Source organism: Physella acuta, unplaced genomic scaffold, assembly GCF_028476545.2.
Source record: "Physella acuta isolate Inbredline_101_S28 unplaced genomic scaffold, ASM2847654v3 ptg000309l, whole genome shotgun sequence".
NCBI lineage: Eukaryota > Metazoa > Mollusca > Gastropoda > Physidae > Physella > Physella acuta.
The window spans coordinates 470,786-485,134 of record NW_026731828.1 but is presented as its reverse complement, the minus strand read 5'-3'; the positions used below and the strand labels follow the sequence as shown (position 1 = coordinate 485,134).

The following is a 14,349-nucleotide window of genomic DNA, read 5'->3' as shown; positions in this document are numbered from 1 at the left end:
TGATGCAATTATCCTCCACCATTTTCGGCTCGGCGGCTAATTATAACCTGAGACACCTCGTGCAATGGTTTCTGTATAGCTTGTTGATTTTGTTGTGTTTGTTCTATTCGGAGGCAATTTCATGCGTCTGTAGATCTTAATTCAAATAAGTTGTCGAGTAATGTTAGATATTGTAAGGACTCTAAAGTTAAGTTAGGAGCCGTAATGTTAAGTTAGTGCTGTAATGTTAAGTTAGGAGCCGTAATGTTAATTAAGTTAGTGCTGTAATGTTAAGTTAGGAGCCGTAATGTTAAGTTAGTGCTGTAATGTTAAGTTAGGAGCCGTAATGTTAAGTTAGTGCTGTAATGTTAAGTTAGGAGCCGTAATGTTAAGTTAGTGCTGTAATGTTAAGTTAGGAGCCGTAATGTTAAGTTAGTGCTGTAATGTTAAGTTAGGAGCCGTAAAGTTAAGTTAGTGCTGTAATGTTAATCTAGGGGCCGTAATATGAAGTTAGGAGCTGTAATATTGATAGGAGTCGTAATGGTTAGCTAAGAACCGTAACGTTAAGTTCGGAGCTGTAATGTTGTTAGAAGCTATGAAGTAAAGTTATGAGCCGTCATGTTGAGTTAGAACCGCTGTGGTTCGATCGAACCCAGGTTAAGAACCACTGCACAAGCCATTCTATAAGCTTCGTCTATTGTAACAGCTCCAATACAGTAAAATGTCAGATATAAATGCTACTAGAATGTCATCGATCGGCAAATCAGTCTAACATATTGATCTTTTGCAATGATTACATACCGTGCTTACATTCAGTTGACACTTCTAGCGAGTACACACGTTTAAATAAATCAATGGCTAAAAACATCACCAATGTTCCATCTTGATCGGGCTCGGTTTACACTGATGCTTTACGAAGTCATATTGTTTAAATTAGACATAGGGTTCATCCATAAATGAGTCACGCTTTTTTGACGATTTTTACCTCCCCCCTCCCCTCCGCCACACGTCGTCACAAAAAGCCAGACCCTTCCCCCCCCCCCCCCCCCCACACACACACATTGCAGTTGAACTTTTCTTTAAACATCGATATTTTTCCAAAATCTTGTCTGAACTCTGTCAAAATAGAATATTTCAATAAATTCCTATTACAATTTATTAAAACAGTTTTCTAAAACGCAAAATAACATCTAAAATTCGTTTTCTAACATTGCTTTTTTATAATGCAAAAATGTGACGTCGCACCATCTGAACCCTCCCCCTCATCAAACACCGTCACAAAATTACGGACCCCCCCCCCTCCCCCCTACGAGTGTGACGTCATTTATGGACGACCCCCATAGACACAATCTTACGGTAAATCTGTCTTCAGTTGCCTAGCATCCATCTTATTTGTCTTTAGTTTTTCTTACATAAAAAAAATAACTAAATTTAAATTTTAAAAATTAAACATTAACATTTCGCAACAGATGTGTATGAATGTTGAGTCATGTGTCTACGAAAGCATAAAAAGATGTTTGATGGCGTTCGTTTATTTCTTTTGTCTTGTTCAGAGTTGCTATCAATTGCCATTTACTGTTTTATCGTTAGCCCCAACCCCCCCCCCCCCCCCCCCACCCCTTTAAAAAAATAACATTAAATATTTATTTCTAGTGACATTTCAGTTGCCATTGAAACCGATTCATTGTGATTAGGTGGATGTATTGTGCACAATTTTACTGAGAGATTTTAGTTGTTGATGTTTTTCTTTTCTGTTCGTTTATGGTTTTTTTTTATTCGATTGTGCTCATTCTTTCAATAAAGGAGTTTAGACGTTAAAGAGACATACGAGAATATGACGTTGTGGTTGATAAATGAGAATATGACGTTGTCGTAAATATCTGACAAGTAAAAAGTGAGACCTGGTATGAGACTGTATGAGATGAGGTATGAGAATGTATGTATGAGACTAGGTATGAGCCGATATATGAGACTGTACGAGACTGTATGAGACTAGGTATGAGATGATATATGAGACTGTAGGTATGAGGCTGTATGAGACTAGGTATGAGATGATATATGAGACTGTATGTATGAGATTGTATGTATGAGACTGTATGAAACTGTATGAGACTGTATGAGATTGTATGAGACGAGGTATGGAATTATATATGAGACTGTGTGACAGAGGCGTATCGACCCAAAATGTTTGATTTGCACCCCCCCCTCGAACTTTTCATTTGCAACCCCCCCCCCCCCCCTCAAACTTTCGATTTGCACCCCCTCGAACTTTTCATTTGCACCCCCCCCTCAAACTTTCAATTTGTTGTTCCAACCCATTTTGGCGCCCCCCCCCCTAAGGTCGGCAACCGGGGACATATGTCCCCCGCCCCCCCCCCCCCTCGCTACGACACTGCTGTGTGAGACTATATGTATGAGACTGTATGTATGAGACTGTATGTATGAGACTGTATGAGACTGTATGAGACTAGGTATGAGATGATATATGAGACTGTAGGAGACTGTATGAGACTGTATGTATTAGACTAGGTATGAGATAATATATGAGACTGTATGAGCCTGTATGAGACTGTATAAGACTGTATGAGACTGTATGAAATGAGGTGTGAGACTGACTGCATAAGACAAGCGTCACATAAATATGCACGTGTATTATGTTCGACTACCAGCTGGTGCATGTTTTGTATGGACATGTTTTCTTGCGCACGCGCCGACTGTAAGTCTACAGAGCTACCTATCTAAACTAATCCCACCATCGCGATGCACTACAGCGCTTGTTGCTGCTGAAGTAATAATTTACAATTCAGCCATCATAAAAAAACAGTATGTTTTGTTGTTGTTGTTTTTTTATTTTGAAGCTCGAAATTTCAAACAAAAACAAACTACAGTATTTACCTACAAAGGGTAAAAGAACAAAAGTGTAAAATATGTGAAACAAACACTTTTTAGCGCAATTTCCATTCTGGAGAATTGCGTTTATTTTAACAGGGCCTGCAAAACATTGACCTAAAAAGTAGGCCTATATTTTGAGTATTTCATTTTTTTTTAAATTTTAGCTTAATAACCTAATTGTGTAGGTGGTATTTTTGAGTTGTGTTATCTAACTAGATCAAGGGTGTTTTTTCTTCTAAAATTTTGGGTCAACATTTTGGGCCATTTTCCGCTTTAGGTTAAAGGTGAAAACAAACTCAGTGCTGCCCCCTTGTACCCCAGACATAGCCAGACCACTGCTAGCCAGATCTCGCTAAATGACAGCCAAAACGCTATTACGCCATAACAAGAACTAAATGTGATTCGTGCGTCATACAATGCCATTTTCTGGCACGCTGTTCAAAGGCCAATCTTGGGGGTGAAGAAGATAGCTGAAAATAGTGCTTTATTCGTTAAGGGTTATTGTTATTTTTAAATACTCAAACCTTCCATTTTGGTGTCCAAACTTCTTAACGCTCACAAAAATATGTTTGAAATAGGCACGCTCTTGGCATAACCTCCTGATTTTGTCTATAAATAATATATTATTCTTGTAGTTATATAACAAAATGTACTCGGGCACCCTTGTTTATATTTATTTTTTCTAGTGGGTGACCATAGACAGATCTAAACGGAGCTCGACTTTAAAAAAAAAATATTAAAATTTTTAGTGTAAACTTTAAAATATACAGTATAAAGTGTGTGTATGAGAACCGACGTCTTCTGAGAGATGAAACTTGTGGCGGTCTATTACTTTTAGTACTCGAACTAGTACACCAATGTGTAATGTAATGAGTGCCACGGCAGACATTAGTCCACTGTTTAAAGCTGGAGAATTTATCTTTCAATTTAGGTGCTGAACACATACAGTTCTATAACAAAAACACATTTCCTAAAGCAATAATATAAAATAATAACAACAGTTAACATTAAGCAATGTTAGATCTATTTAGGAAGTTTAAAAGATATTTATTTCATTAATTTAAAAAAAAAGATACTGGAGAAACGTGTATGGCTACTTCACATGTTTCATCGACGGTGCATCTAGAATGTTCAGCATCGCCGCTATATTTAAACTACCTGATGCAACGTCCGACACCTTGACACCGCGGTGTACTTGTAAAGGTCAAAGTCCCACACCTATCACAACTTCATTCATGTTTTTTTTTCTGTTATCGGAAGGTGCGTCTGTGATAAAGGATGGACCAGCCATTCTCAAATGAAGTCAAGAAGTGGTTTATAGTGTCTTTATATTTTTATTTAATGTTTTAGTTTTGTGTAAAATACTTAAATAAATATAAATTAACACTCTCAGACCATTGAAAATAAAATAATGATATATCGCGAACGGCTGTAATTTTTTGCAAGGACTTATTCAAGGGCTTACCGTAGGCAGAACGCGTCAGATGAAGACTCTCGTATTGTCACTCGACCGTATCCTCGGTCGGTACTTGAGGTGCTAGAACAGACGTGTGTATAGGCTCTTGTAGAGTGTCGGATGTTACAAAGGCGTAGCTTGTCTGGGACATGGAATGATGGGTCTATGCTTCGATTGCTTGGACACTCTTTTATTATGTTCTTTCTTCTTTTTTTTTGTATGGACATCACTAGCTTATCTTCCACCCCACTGAACGCAGGATAAACTCGTACCACACTGTCCTCAGTACTTGGCTAGACCGTAGGGATGACTATAGAATGTAATAGGGACTCTATAAAAGTGAGAAGAAAAAAATGAAAATTCTGCACTGGGTGTCACCATTGGGGCGGCGGCGGAGGGGTGGAGGAGAATGGGGTGGTCAAAATATATATTTCAACCATTGCCTCCCCCAATCCCGGAAATTTAAGCCCCCCCCCCCCCCTCGAAAGTTGCAAATGCCCGTCCCGGAGAAAAAATGTCTGAAAGAAACACTGAGATTGAATGATAATCCCAATGATAACCCATGATACTAGTCTAATGTAAATGTTATCTGTGAAGTGTTTTGACTTGAGAACATTCCTAATCGTAGGAGACCCATCTTACGTAGGTCCAGTCACGAAGGTCGTCTCGTCTATAATTAGCAGAACAGGAATTCTTGCCGTTTAATCTCGTTGTTTGTAGGATACTAACTGAGCCTAAGTTCGAGGGTCTAATCCCTCTTCAATTAGCGAGGGCAGAATGTATCCTGCGTGCACAAACAATAACAAACAATAAACAAGGGAGGTCAGTGTCAAGTCCATCAGTAAAAAAAAACAACTCCATTAAAAATAGGCCTACTGTTGTTTTGCTTTTTACATTTGTTTATTTTACTTTGAACTATGTACTTTGAGTTTATATATAAATTATTTTTTTTAAGAGATAATAATTGCAGAAACAGATAATTCACTTTTAATGGTTGCAGCGCCAACTTGCTACGGTAAACGGAAAAAAGTCACAGGAAAAAAAAACACAGAAAAAAAGTCACAGTTTTTGCTAGGAAAAAAAGTCACAGAAAAAAAGTCACAGTGGAAAAATTTTATCGGAAAAAAAGTCACAGAAATAAAGTCACAGAAAAAAAGTCACAAAAATCTTTTTAGAAATATTTTATGAATTTGTTAAGAATTGTCAATTTTGTATGTTTATAGTTATGGGTTGTATTTTTTGATAGCATAAATTATTTATAGACGTTAAAAGCAATATGATTTATAACAATTGTAAGTAAAAATACTCTAAGATAATTAACACAACAATCTCAACTTTTGTTACGTATTTAGTTAAATACGCGGTAGAAAAGTTAATTATAAAAGAAATTTAGGCACATTTTGCCGTAGGCTATTCTCTGGTCGGCCTCTCCTCAGTAGGCTGTGTCCGAACATTTTGTGTTGCTGACGTTATGCGTCAATGACAGCCTTTGAACCTTGTCGGCTTTCTGTTTTGATCCTAAGTTTTGTTATGTAATGAGCGTGATAAATGTGGGCAGTACAGGTGGTTGAACTAAACATAACTATTGTTGCCATGAGTTGAGGGCAGCAAGTCAGACGAACTTACCATTTCACGGTAATGTAATATTGGTATTTAAAAAAAAAACACGATGAAAAACGTGACTTTGGAGCATTCTATTAAATGCTACTAATCTTAAGTTTAAAATAATTACAATCTACATACTTCATAATAAATATTTTTAGATGAATTATTAAAAATCCTATGCGTATACAGCCTACACAAATTACATTACATTTAATTAATCCTAAGTTAATTTGCACTCTCTAAATATTTAATACATAAAAGTATTAACAAATATCATGCAAATATATATTTGTGACTTTTTTTCCTGTGACTTTTTTTCTGTGTTTTTTTTTCCTGTGTTTTTTTTTCCTGTGACTTTTTTTCCTACAATCCTTGCTACGATGCTAGATTACATAGTCTATTTCGTTTTGAATTAGATCATTACATATTCACTTCATAAAACGTAATAATTATTGCAACTGTAATTTGAATCATTCAAGAAATGGATTATAATTCTACTTCTAGATCATTTTTTATTATTGTGCAAGTTAGATCATTTAGTTTTATGACGTTTTATAAATTCGTCAGACGGCCAGATATGTAATTAAATTAATACTTAGCCTGCAGAAGAAGGTGACGGTCGTTGAACGGACCGTTACCTCTTCACGTGCTCATAGCGTTGCCAGTGTTTTTTATTTCAAATATTGATTCGGTTTTTTTATTTACCCCAATCTAAAGCTTTTCAATGACTCTATTACTTGGGCTAGGCCTACCTGTTCAAAAAGAATCCATTCTTTGTTAATGTATGGTCGGTTGATTCCGGTTTAGTGCGTGGTGGTGCATTACCGCATTGGTTAAATTTAGACAGTAGGGCCTAACATCAAGACGTCATTGTACATTATTAGAATATAGATTCTAGTCGTATATGTTTAAATTTATAATTTCCTAAGCATTTTAAAAGCAGTATTGGATTATTTATATCTTTTTAAATATATAAGCCCCAGGTTATTTGACTGATTTGAGCTGGTTGCTATTTGAAGATCAGAAATCCCGCGTATATTTTGATTATTTAAAGATTCGAGGGAAAAAAACGAGCGCAGAAAAAAACGAGGGAAGCAAATGGGAGGAGCCAAAGCTCTCAGACTGGCGGGCGCGAGAGGGTTGTCTAGGTAAAACGCGCGCGCAGTAGAACAGCCGGTCAGTGTTTCTTTGATCAACCGCGGCTTCACGACGTGGGTTAGTGGTATCCGAGCTCTATAAGTATAAGACTCACCACCTAACCGCCATTACCAGAGTTGGAAACAAACATGTCTCAAGGAAAGTACGACGAGATACCCACACGGGAAATCATGACCATCATCAACGTCGAGGACTTGGACTTAATCGACGAGGGATGTATCACAGATATCACTGACGAGGTAAGGTTTCTGTTTTCCGGTCGTTTTGATCTTGGTGTAGTTGTGCCTGCGTGAGTGTAAGCATGTGGAAGTGACAATCTTCTCTCGTCAAACCAGACCCGAGAAGGGCTAGCCACTGGAGCATCTCTCAAATCTGTGATGCTGACAACGGACAACCTCCCCACCTTGGGCTCGAAAGACTCCGGTTTTTCGTCCCGGGTGTCCGAAGTCGATGCAGGAGAAACGGAGGAGAGTGGCCGGCGCTCACTTCTAAAGGTGCACAGAAAGGACTTGGAAAAACGGCTCACCAGGATCTCCGAGTGCCAAAATGGTGCGTTTATTTTTTATGGTTAAGTAAGTCCTACCTCCAAATTGTCATATTGACGGGCGACAATGTAGCGACTTAAAATGCGAGTAATGTTCGAATTGCGTACGAAGGCGCGAAACACGTACACGGCGCGTTTCGGCTTGGTGTTAAACTGGGACACTGTTTTCTGCGTTTGAAAAGCCGATTTCGTGACTCATACATATTTATAATTTTATTTTTGAATGATTCATTTACATCATGTGCTTGTTGTTTGTTTCTGTATATTTGTTTACGTTCATAAAAAAAAGGTTAAAACCGGCTTGTTTAAAACTGGGCCTAGGAATAAACTAACCCAGAACTAAAATGGGACATGTTTCATCATCGCTGTATCTACTCTTCTTATACTCTGGACTAGACCTAGTTTTTTAGTTTTATCAAAAGATTTTGGGCCTATTAAATTAGGTTAAAAAAAGTAATATCTTTATCTGTAGATTGGCTAGTAATCTAGTATTACGTCTACTTCTATCTATAGTCAATAGTATTACTAAACACGTGTCGAAAAGCCGGCATGTGTATTCTTAGTAACCTCTAATTCTAGCTTCTGCGCACGCGCAGTCCTTGGTTCCTTTTGAAGCGGCTCTGAATTCAGCCAGCTAAAACCGGTTGAATCGAGTTTAGACAAGGAGGTGGAGCTTAGGCCTAGGCCCAACGTTAGTGTAGACCCCTACCGGCCTACCAGTATTGTTCAATCCCCCTTGTGCCCTTGTTACTAATCTTCCCTCCCCTTCGACTCCTTGCAAGTCAGACTGCGGGAATGTAGAGATCTACAAACCATCCCTTTTTATATTTGGTTTGTGAAATATTAATTTTTTTTATAAAAACACAAATTAAAATAAAGGTTAGGTCTAGATCTAGCTAGTTTGCAAATATTGAGCTAAAATTGTAGATCTAGTCTAGGCCCATTTTGCTGATTCTTTTGTCTTTTGTTTTTTTTTTTTAAATCTATGAATATTTTTAAAAAATTAACTTGAATCTTTTCTGCTAGATCTATATATCGACATTTTGGCGAAACAAAGTAGATTTTATTTCTAGAATCTACCACAATAATCTGGAATATACTGGGTTTTTTTTTTTAAGATCGACATTTCACCCCATCATATTTGATCATTCCATTGTGTTCAATATAAAATTGATTTGTCATTGTCTTAGTTAATCATCCTGTTTATGTATTGTGAAATACTCATCTCTCATTGCTGTGAATTTGTTTTGATTTTATGTATATTTTTGTTCATCTTTACAAATATGCTTTATGATGTGTGATATCAATTGAATGTATGATTGTGTTGCTATTTAATTACATTACATTTAGATCTATGTTGTTGCACTTAAATATTATTTTTTTGTCATAAAAATTCAGGGTTTTTGGTAAGTATATAAGAAAATTTTTTGTTATAAAAATTGTATTCTTGACACATGCTTGGCACATGACACAAGACTTTACCTTTTTGTTACTTTATTTTTTCATCAGACTCTGGATGTGTTGTCTCACCAAAATCTGTGCTTTTGGCCATCATCAAGGTCTTGGCTGTGGTGCTGCTCCTCTATGTCTTCATCTGCACCTTGGACCTGCTCAGCAATGCATTCAGGCTTCTTGGAGGCAAAACTGCAGGTAAATATTGCTTGAACTTACTTTGTATTTTTCTGAACAGTTAAAATCTGGCTGTGTAAAATTACCTTATTATGTTTTGGTTTTTGGGACAGAATTATGTTTTTAGTTTTTAACAACAGATGAATGCTGATTACGTATTTTAATAAAATTAGCAGTAAGCTAGGATTTTTATTCATTTTACTTGGGAATACATATACTGAATTTTAACAATTAATGTTGCTTTATATTTTAATACTACTTCATTAAAAACTAATGTATTCAATAAATTTGTGGTTGGCACTCTAACAATTCTTCTATCCTTCAACAGGAAGTGTCTTTCAAGACAGCAAACTCCTGGCAAACCCCATCACTGGCCTCATGATTGGAGTCCTGGCAACTGTCATCCTGCAAAGTTCATCAACCTCTAGTTCCATTGTCATCACAATGGTGGCTTCTAACAGTAAGTTTTGTTATATTTTTAAGAGACACACATTTTACTTAGTTTTCATATTTGTTTCAAATGTGCTGGATAAAGAATTTGAACAGAATAAACAGTAGCATATTTAACATCATGTTATTTTGTAAAACTGATAAACACAAATTGAGAGGGAGATGGTATATAATCTTGTTATTTTTTTAGTAACGTAATCATACATGTTTATTGGTTTTTTTTTTATAGTTATTGACCTGCATCCTGCCATACCTATTATCATGGGTGCCAACATTGGAACAACTGTTACCAACACCTTGGTGTCTCTTGCCCATTCAATGGACCGCAAAGAGTTTAGAAGAGCCTTTAGTGGCGCTGTGGTAAGAACACTTTCTTTTTATCAATATTTTGTTTTGTACTTTTTTTTTTGTTTTTTAAAAAACTCTATCATCTTTTAAGTATCTTTGGGAAAATAAAAGTGTTAAGGGAGAAATGTAAATTTTATTTTACTTGAATATCTTAATATTACTTTAATTTGAGCTATAGGTTTATTTTTTGCTGCTTTAAATGGCTCCCATAATAATACATCATAATGCCAAAAGCACAGAAAAAGAATGTTTACAGTATATTCTATTATGTTTTCAGGTGCATGATGTCTTCAACTGGTTGACTGTTCTAATTCTTTTGCCCCTTGAATACTGCACAGGTAATAAAATAGTTTGTAGTTTGTTTTTACACTTTATTAAATAAATATATTTTACATTTTGAATCTATTTTTGCAACATTTTTTGCAGTGTTTTTACCTAAACTGTTTTTATTTTTAGGCTATTTGTATCATCTTACTGGTGCTGTTGTTAACAGTCTAAATATGGAGCACATGAAAGCCAAAAACCAGGACCTGTTGAAGGTGTTGACTAAGCCACTGACCAGCAAGATTGTACAGGTATACAAACATTCCTTTTAAATGATGGGCACATTTTATGTTACCTACCAGCATTTGTTTATTGTAGCAGGTCTAGAGCTAGGCAATTTTGAAAAGTTTCAAAAATGAAAATAAACCAATAAGTTATTTTATTAAAATTCTATTGGACAAGCTGTTAAACATAATTTTATCTCAATTAATAAACATTTGTGATTAACAACAAACACATACACACATTGGTGTTTAAAGGTTTACTCCAAATATATCAAATTTTGGCTGTGGGTTAAATTCATCTTATTTCATGATGTTTTTGTTGCAGATTGATGAGAATGTTATTACTGGCATTGCTGAAGGAAAACAAGAGTTTGCAAACCAATCAGTTCTCAAGGTAAAATTTACTTCTTAATTTTTAGAATTTGAAGTTTTAAAAAGTAACGATCTCTTGTGTTTTTGTGTCTAAATTTAAAATGTGAGTTCAAGTGGGTTTTTTTTTTACAGGTTTACTGTAAGTTGCCCAAAGTTCTGGAGTATATGCTGAAAAATGAGTCTGTTTATGACAACAGTACTGGTCAAGAATCTTGGGCTCTGGTTAACCAGACAGTATACAGGACTCCAATGGAGAGCTGTAAGTATTCCATTAAACCACACTTTAAAAGTGACTTTCAATTTGTGTTTAGGAATTTAGTTTAATTATTTAAGTTTATTTGGTCTTTAATTAGCTTTTACTGACATTTCAGGTGCCACACTATTTAACCTGATTGGCTGGAACGACACCTCTTCTGGAATTCTCCTCTTCATCTGCTCAATCATTTGTCTGTCCCTCTGCCTCTACCTAATGGTCAAGCTGCTTCACTCACTTCTTGGTGGACAAATTGCCAAGGCTGCAAGGAAGACCATCAATGCTGACTTCCCCAGGCCCTTCCACTGGCTGACCGGTTATGTTGCCATCATCGTTGGAGCTGGGATGACCATACTTGTGCAGAGTAGTTCTGTGTTTACCAGTGCATTGACTCCCCTTGTTGGCATTGGCTGTTTGAAGATTGAAAGAATGTTCCCCTTGACTTTGGGCTCTAATATTGGTACTACATTCACAGGTAAAAAGAATTTTTTTTTAATTTTCAGAAATAAAATTTTGTACTTCTCTTTCACTCACTAAGTTTTAAATGTTAGGATTTCTGATTTTGAAAGTTAGCTTTACAATAATCTGAAATAACATTTTTTTTTGTTCCTTTTTAGGAATCCTGGCTGCTTTGGCTTCATCCCCTGAATCTCTTCAGACTGCTCTCCAGCTAGCTTTTTGTCATCTGTTCTTCAACATCACCGGCATCTTGCTGTTTTACCCAATCCCCAAGATGCGCAAGATCGTCCTGAACACTGCAAAATATCTTGGCCGCACCACTGCTCAGTACAGATGGTTTGCCATTGCATATTTAGTTTGCATGTTCCTTGTTTTCCCTGGCTTTTTCTTTGCCATATCATTTGCTGGTAAAATAGTTTTCATTGTGTCAGTTGTCCTGATAGGTGCCATCGTTCTCTTCATTGTGGTACTGAATGTGATGCAGAGGAATGTCCGCCTGAGGAAAATCCTGCCAAGGCCACTTCTCACTTGGGAGTTTCTTCCAGAGTTCATGCGATCTCTAGCACCAGTTGACCGCTGCATCCAGAAGCTCTTTGTCCCCTTGTCCAAATACTGCTGCTCATGCTGTACAAAGAAATGCAGCTGTCTACAGCCAATGGATGTGGACATGGGTAGTATCGACAGTGACAGCGATTCAGAATCTTCAGTCAATGTTTCATACCTCTCATCTGCCGTGTCTTCAAAGATCTTCCTAGCCTCTCAGTCTGGCACTGACCTGAAGCACACTGAATCCTCTCGCAGAATATACCGCCCTAAGGAATCATCCTCAAGGAGAAACAGCTTGATAAAGAAATCACCTTTACTCAAAGTAAGGGAATCTCTGAAAGAGCCCGAGAGTTGTAATCAAAAGCCTCTATTAAATGAAGGTGAGGCTGAAGACAGGACTGCTAGGTTTTACATTTCAAAATCAGATATTCGTCTTCATAAGCCAGAATTGGAAGAGGCAGGAACACTGTCATCAATACAGGTTAATAATTTAAATGAAAGTATTATTTGATAAATTATACATATCATTTTTACATGACTAACTGCAAACTGTTGGCGGTGAAACCTGACAGTTAATCTGTAAACTGGCTTGCCATATGTGCTGATCTCTTTGTACCCCTGCAGTAGACGCGGGAGGCTTCCACCTGTAGAGATCTAGTAGGATGTTGGCGTGATATCTGGAAACAAACTTTTACCCATTTTTGCTTAGATCTCCAATAGCTACTATGTCAGCTGGGCATTAAGCTCTAACCAAGCTCCTCCTAACTAGTGACTTAACATTGCAGTATTATTTCATGCCATTCCAGTTTTTTCAGCTTCATTCCCTCATGACGTTTCTTTAAACTAAAGAAATAGGATGTGTAAATTTGGAATATGTGATGCAAGATGTATGATGAATGTAATGAAAGGGTGAATGAATTCATACTTAGTTTCATTTTGTAAATATGTACATTTCTAATCATTGCCAAGCGCTATTATTGCACCCTCATATTTAATTCAAGTAGCCCAAGGGTCTTTGTATGATAGTCTGTTGAAGTTATTACATTTTATATAGATCTATGTAGTTTTAACATTTTACCAGGATAGTTGTTAAATAACAGATTATTTTGTATTGTTTAAATTTTAATGACTATTTTTATAGAAAGACCTATCCATTGGAATACATGTATTTAAGAATGATAGATTCATAGTAAACCTCACAATAGTAGAGATGCTACTTATAGGCAATGAAATTGTGATCTATTTTTGTATTATTTATTTTTTTGCTACCGGTATATGACAATTTGACCAATATTGTTTGCATGTTGAGAAGAAAAAGAAACACATGACAGTATCTTAGTTTTTAATTTTTAAATTACTTTTTGGGTTATACATGTTATGGTATTTTTATCTTAAATATTTTGCCAAACTATGTACAACGGCTTTTTGGTAAAAAACACAAAAACTTCATTGGTATATTAAAAATATTTCATAGTGTTTAATAAAATCAAATGTTGTATTTTATCAGTTGTTCTGTTTTATTTAATGTTGTTTTTGTAACCAAAGCATCTATGTTCACTAGTAAAGTAGCATCTGTCAGATATTTGGTACTTGTTCAGATCCACATACACTGGGGCAACTTTGTATTCAGGCACTATGGGTAAAATTAACCATGCTGACTTGTCAACCACTGGGGCAGAGGATGTAGAGCCCAGCTGCATCTACTTTCTAAATGTAGGTCAGGCCCAATCGGACCTTGGTAGTAATGGTAGACTGACATCCTACAGACTAGAGCAGGGGTCTCCAAACTGCTGCCCGCAAGGTCCTCTCATCCGGCCCGCGGAGATCTTTTTGTCCACGGAAAAAACGTTTGTTGGTGATGGCTGAGGAACTTTGCTCAGAAAAATCACGACATGCCTGGAAGAAACTGGCCCCCTTACTGAAATTTGATAGTTAATACGGCCCTCGGACTGAAAAGTTTGGAGACTGAACTGAATTCTACTTTTGGGTTAGCAGTTGTGTGCTCTACCATCCAAATACACCATATCATCATTCTATGGGTGACAGTGTAATAGTCTCATTAAATATAGGTCCTACCTAAGTGTGATGATATTGAAAATAAACTTCTAGA

At 36.5% G+C, this 14,349-nt stretch overlaps 1 protein-coding gene across 1 annotated transcript; it reads left to right on the top strand.

Annotated features, from left to right (window-relative positions):
- The first annotated feature begins 7,099 nt into the window (after positions 1-7,099).
- LOC131940150 (sodium-dependent phosphate transport protein 2A) lies at positions 7,100-13,704 on the top strand. Its single transcript, XM_059298748.1, has 11 exons — positions 7,100-7,329; positions 7,426-7,639; positions 9,144-9,284; positions 9,592-9,723; positions 9,943-10,073; positions 10,339-10,399; positions 10,518-10,636; positions 10,935-11,003; positions 11,114-11,240; positions 11,353-11,709; positions 11,852-13,704. Exons 1-11 carry the CDS (start codon positions 7,219-7,221, stop codon positions 12,748-12,750), a joined length of 2,361 nt encoding a protein of 786 aa, XP_059154731.1. The 5' UTR covers positions 7,100-7,218; the 3' UTR covers positions 12,751-13,704.
- The last annotated feature ends 645 nt before the right edge of the window (positions 13,705-14,349 follow it).

Bases quoted from the DNA above. Each gene is read 5' to 3' on its own strand.
- LOC131940150 (XM_059298748.1), top strand. From the start codon at position 7,219: ATGTCTCAAGGAAAGTACGACGAGATACCCACACGGGAAATCATGACC. The intron at 9,285-9,591 runs GTAAATATTGCT...ATCCTTCAACAG, and splicing joins TCTTGGAGGCAAAACTGCAG to GAAGTGTCTTTCAAGACAGC. The intron at 11,241-11,352 runs GTAAGTATTCCA...CTGACATTTCAG, and splicing joins CAGGACTCCAATGGAGAGCT to GTGCCACACTATTTAACCTG.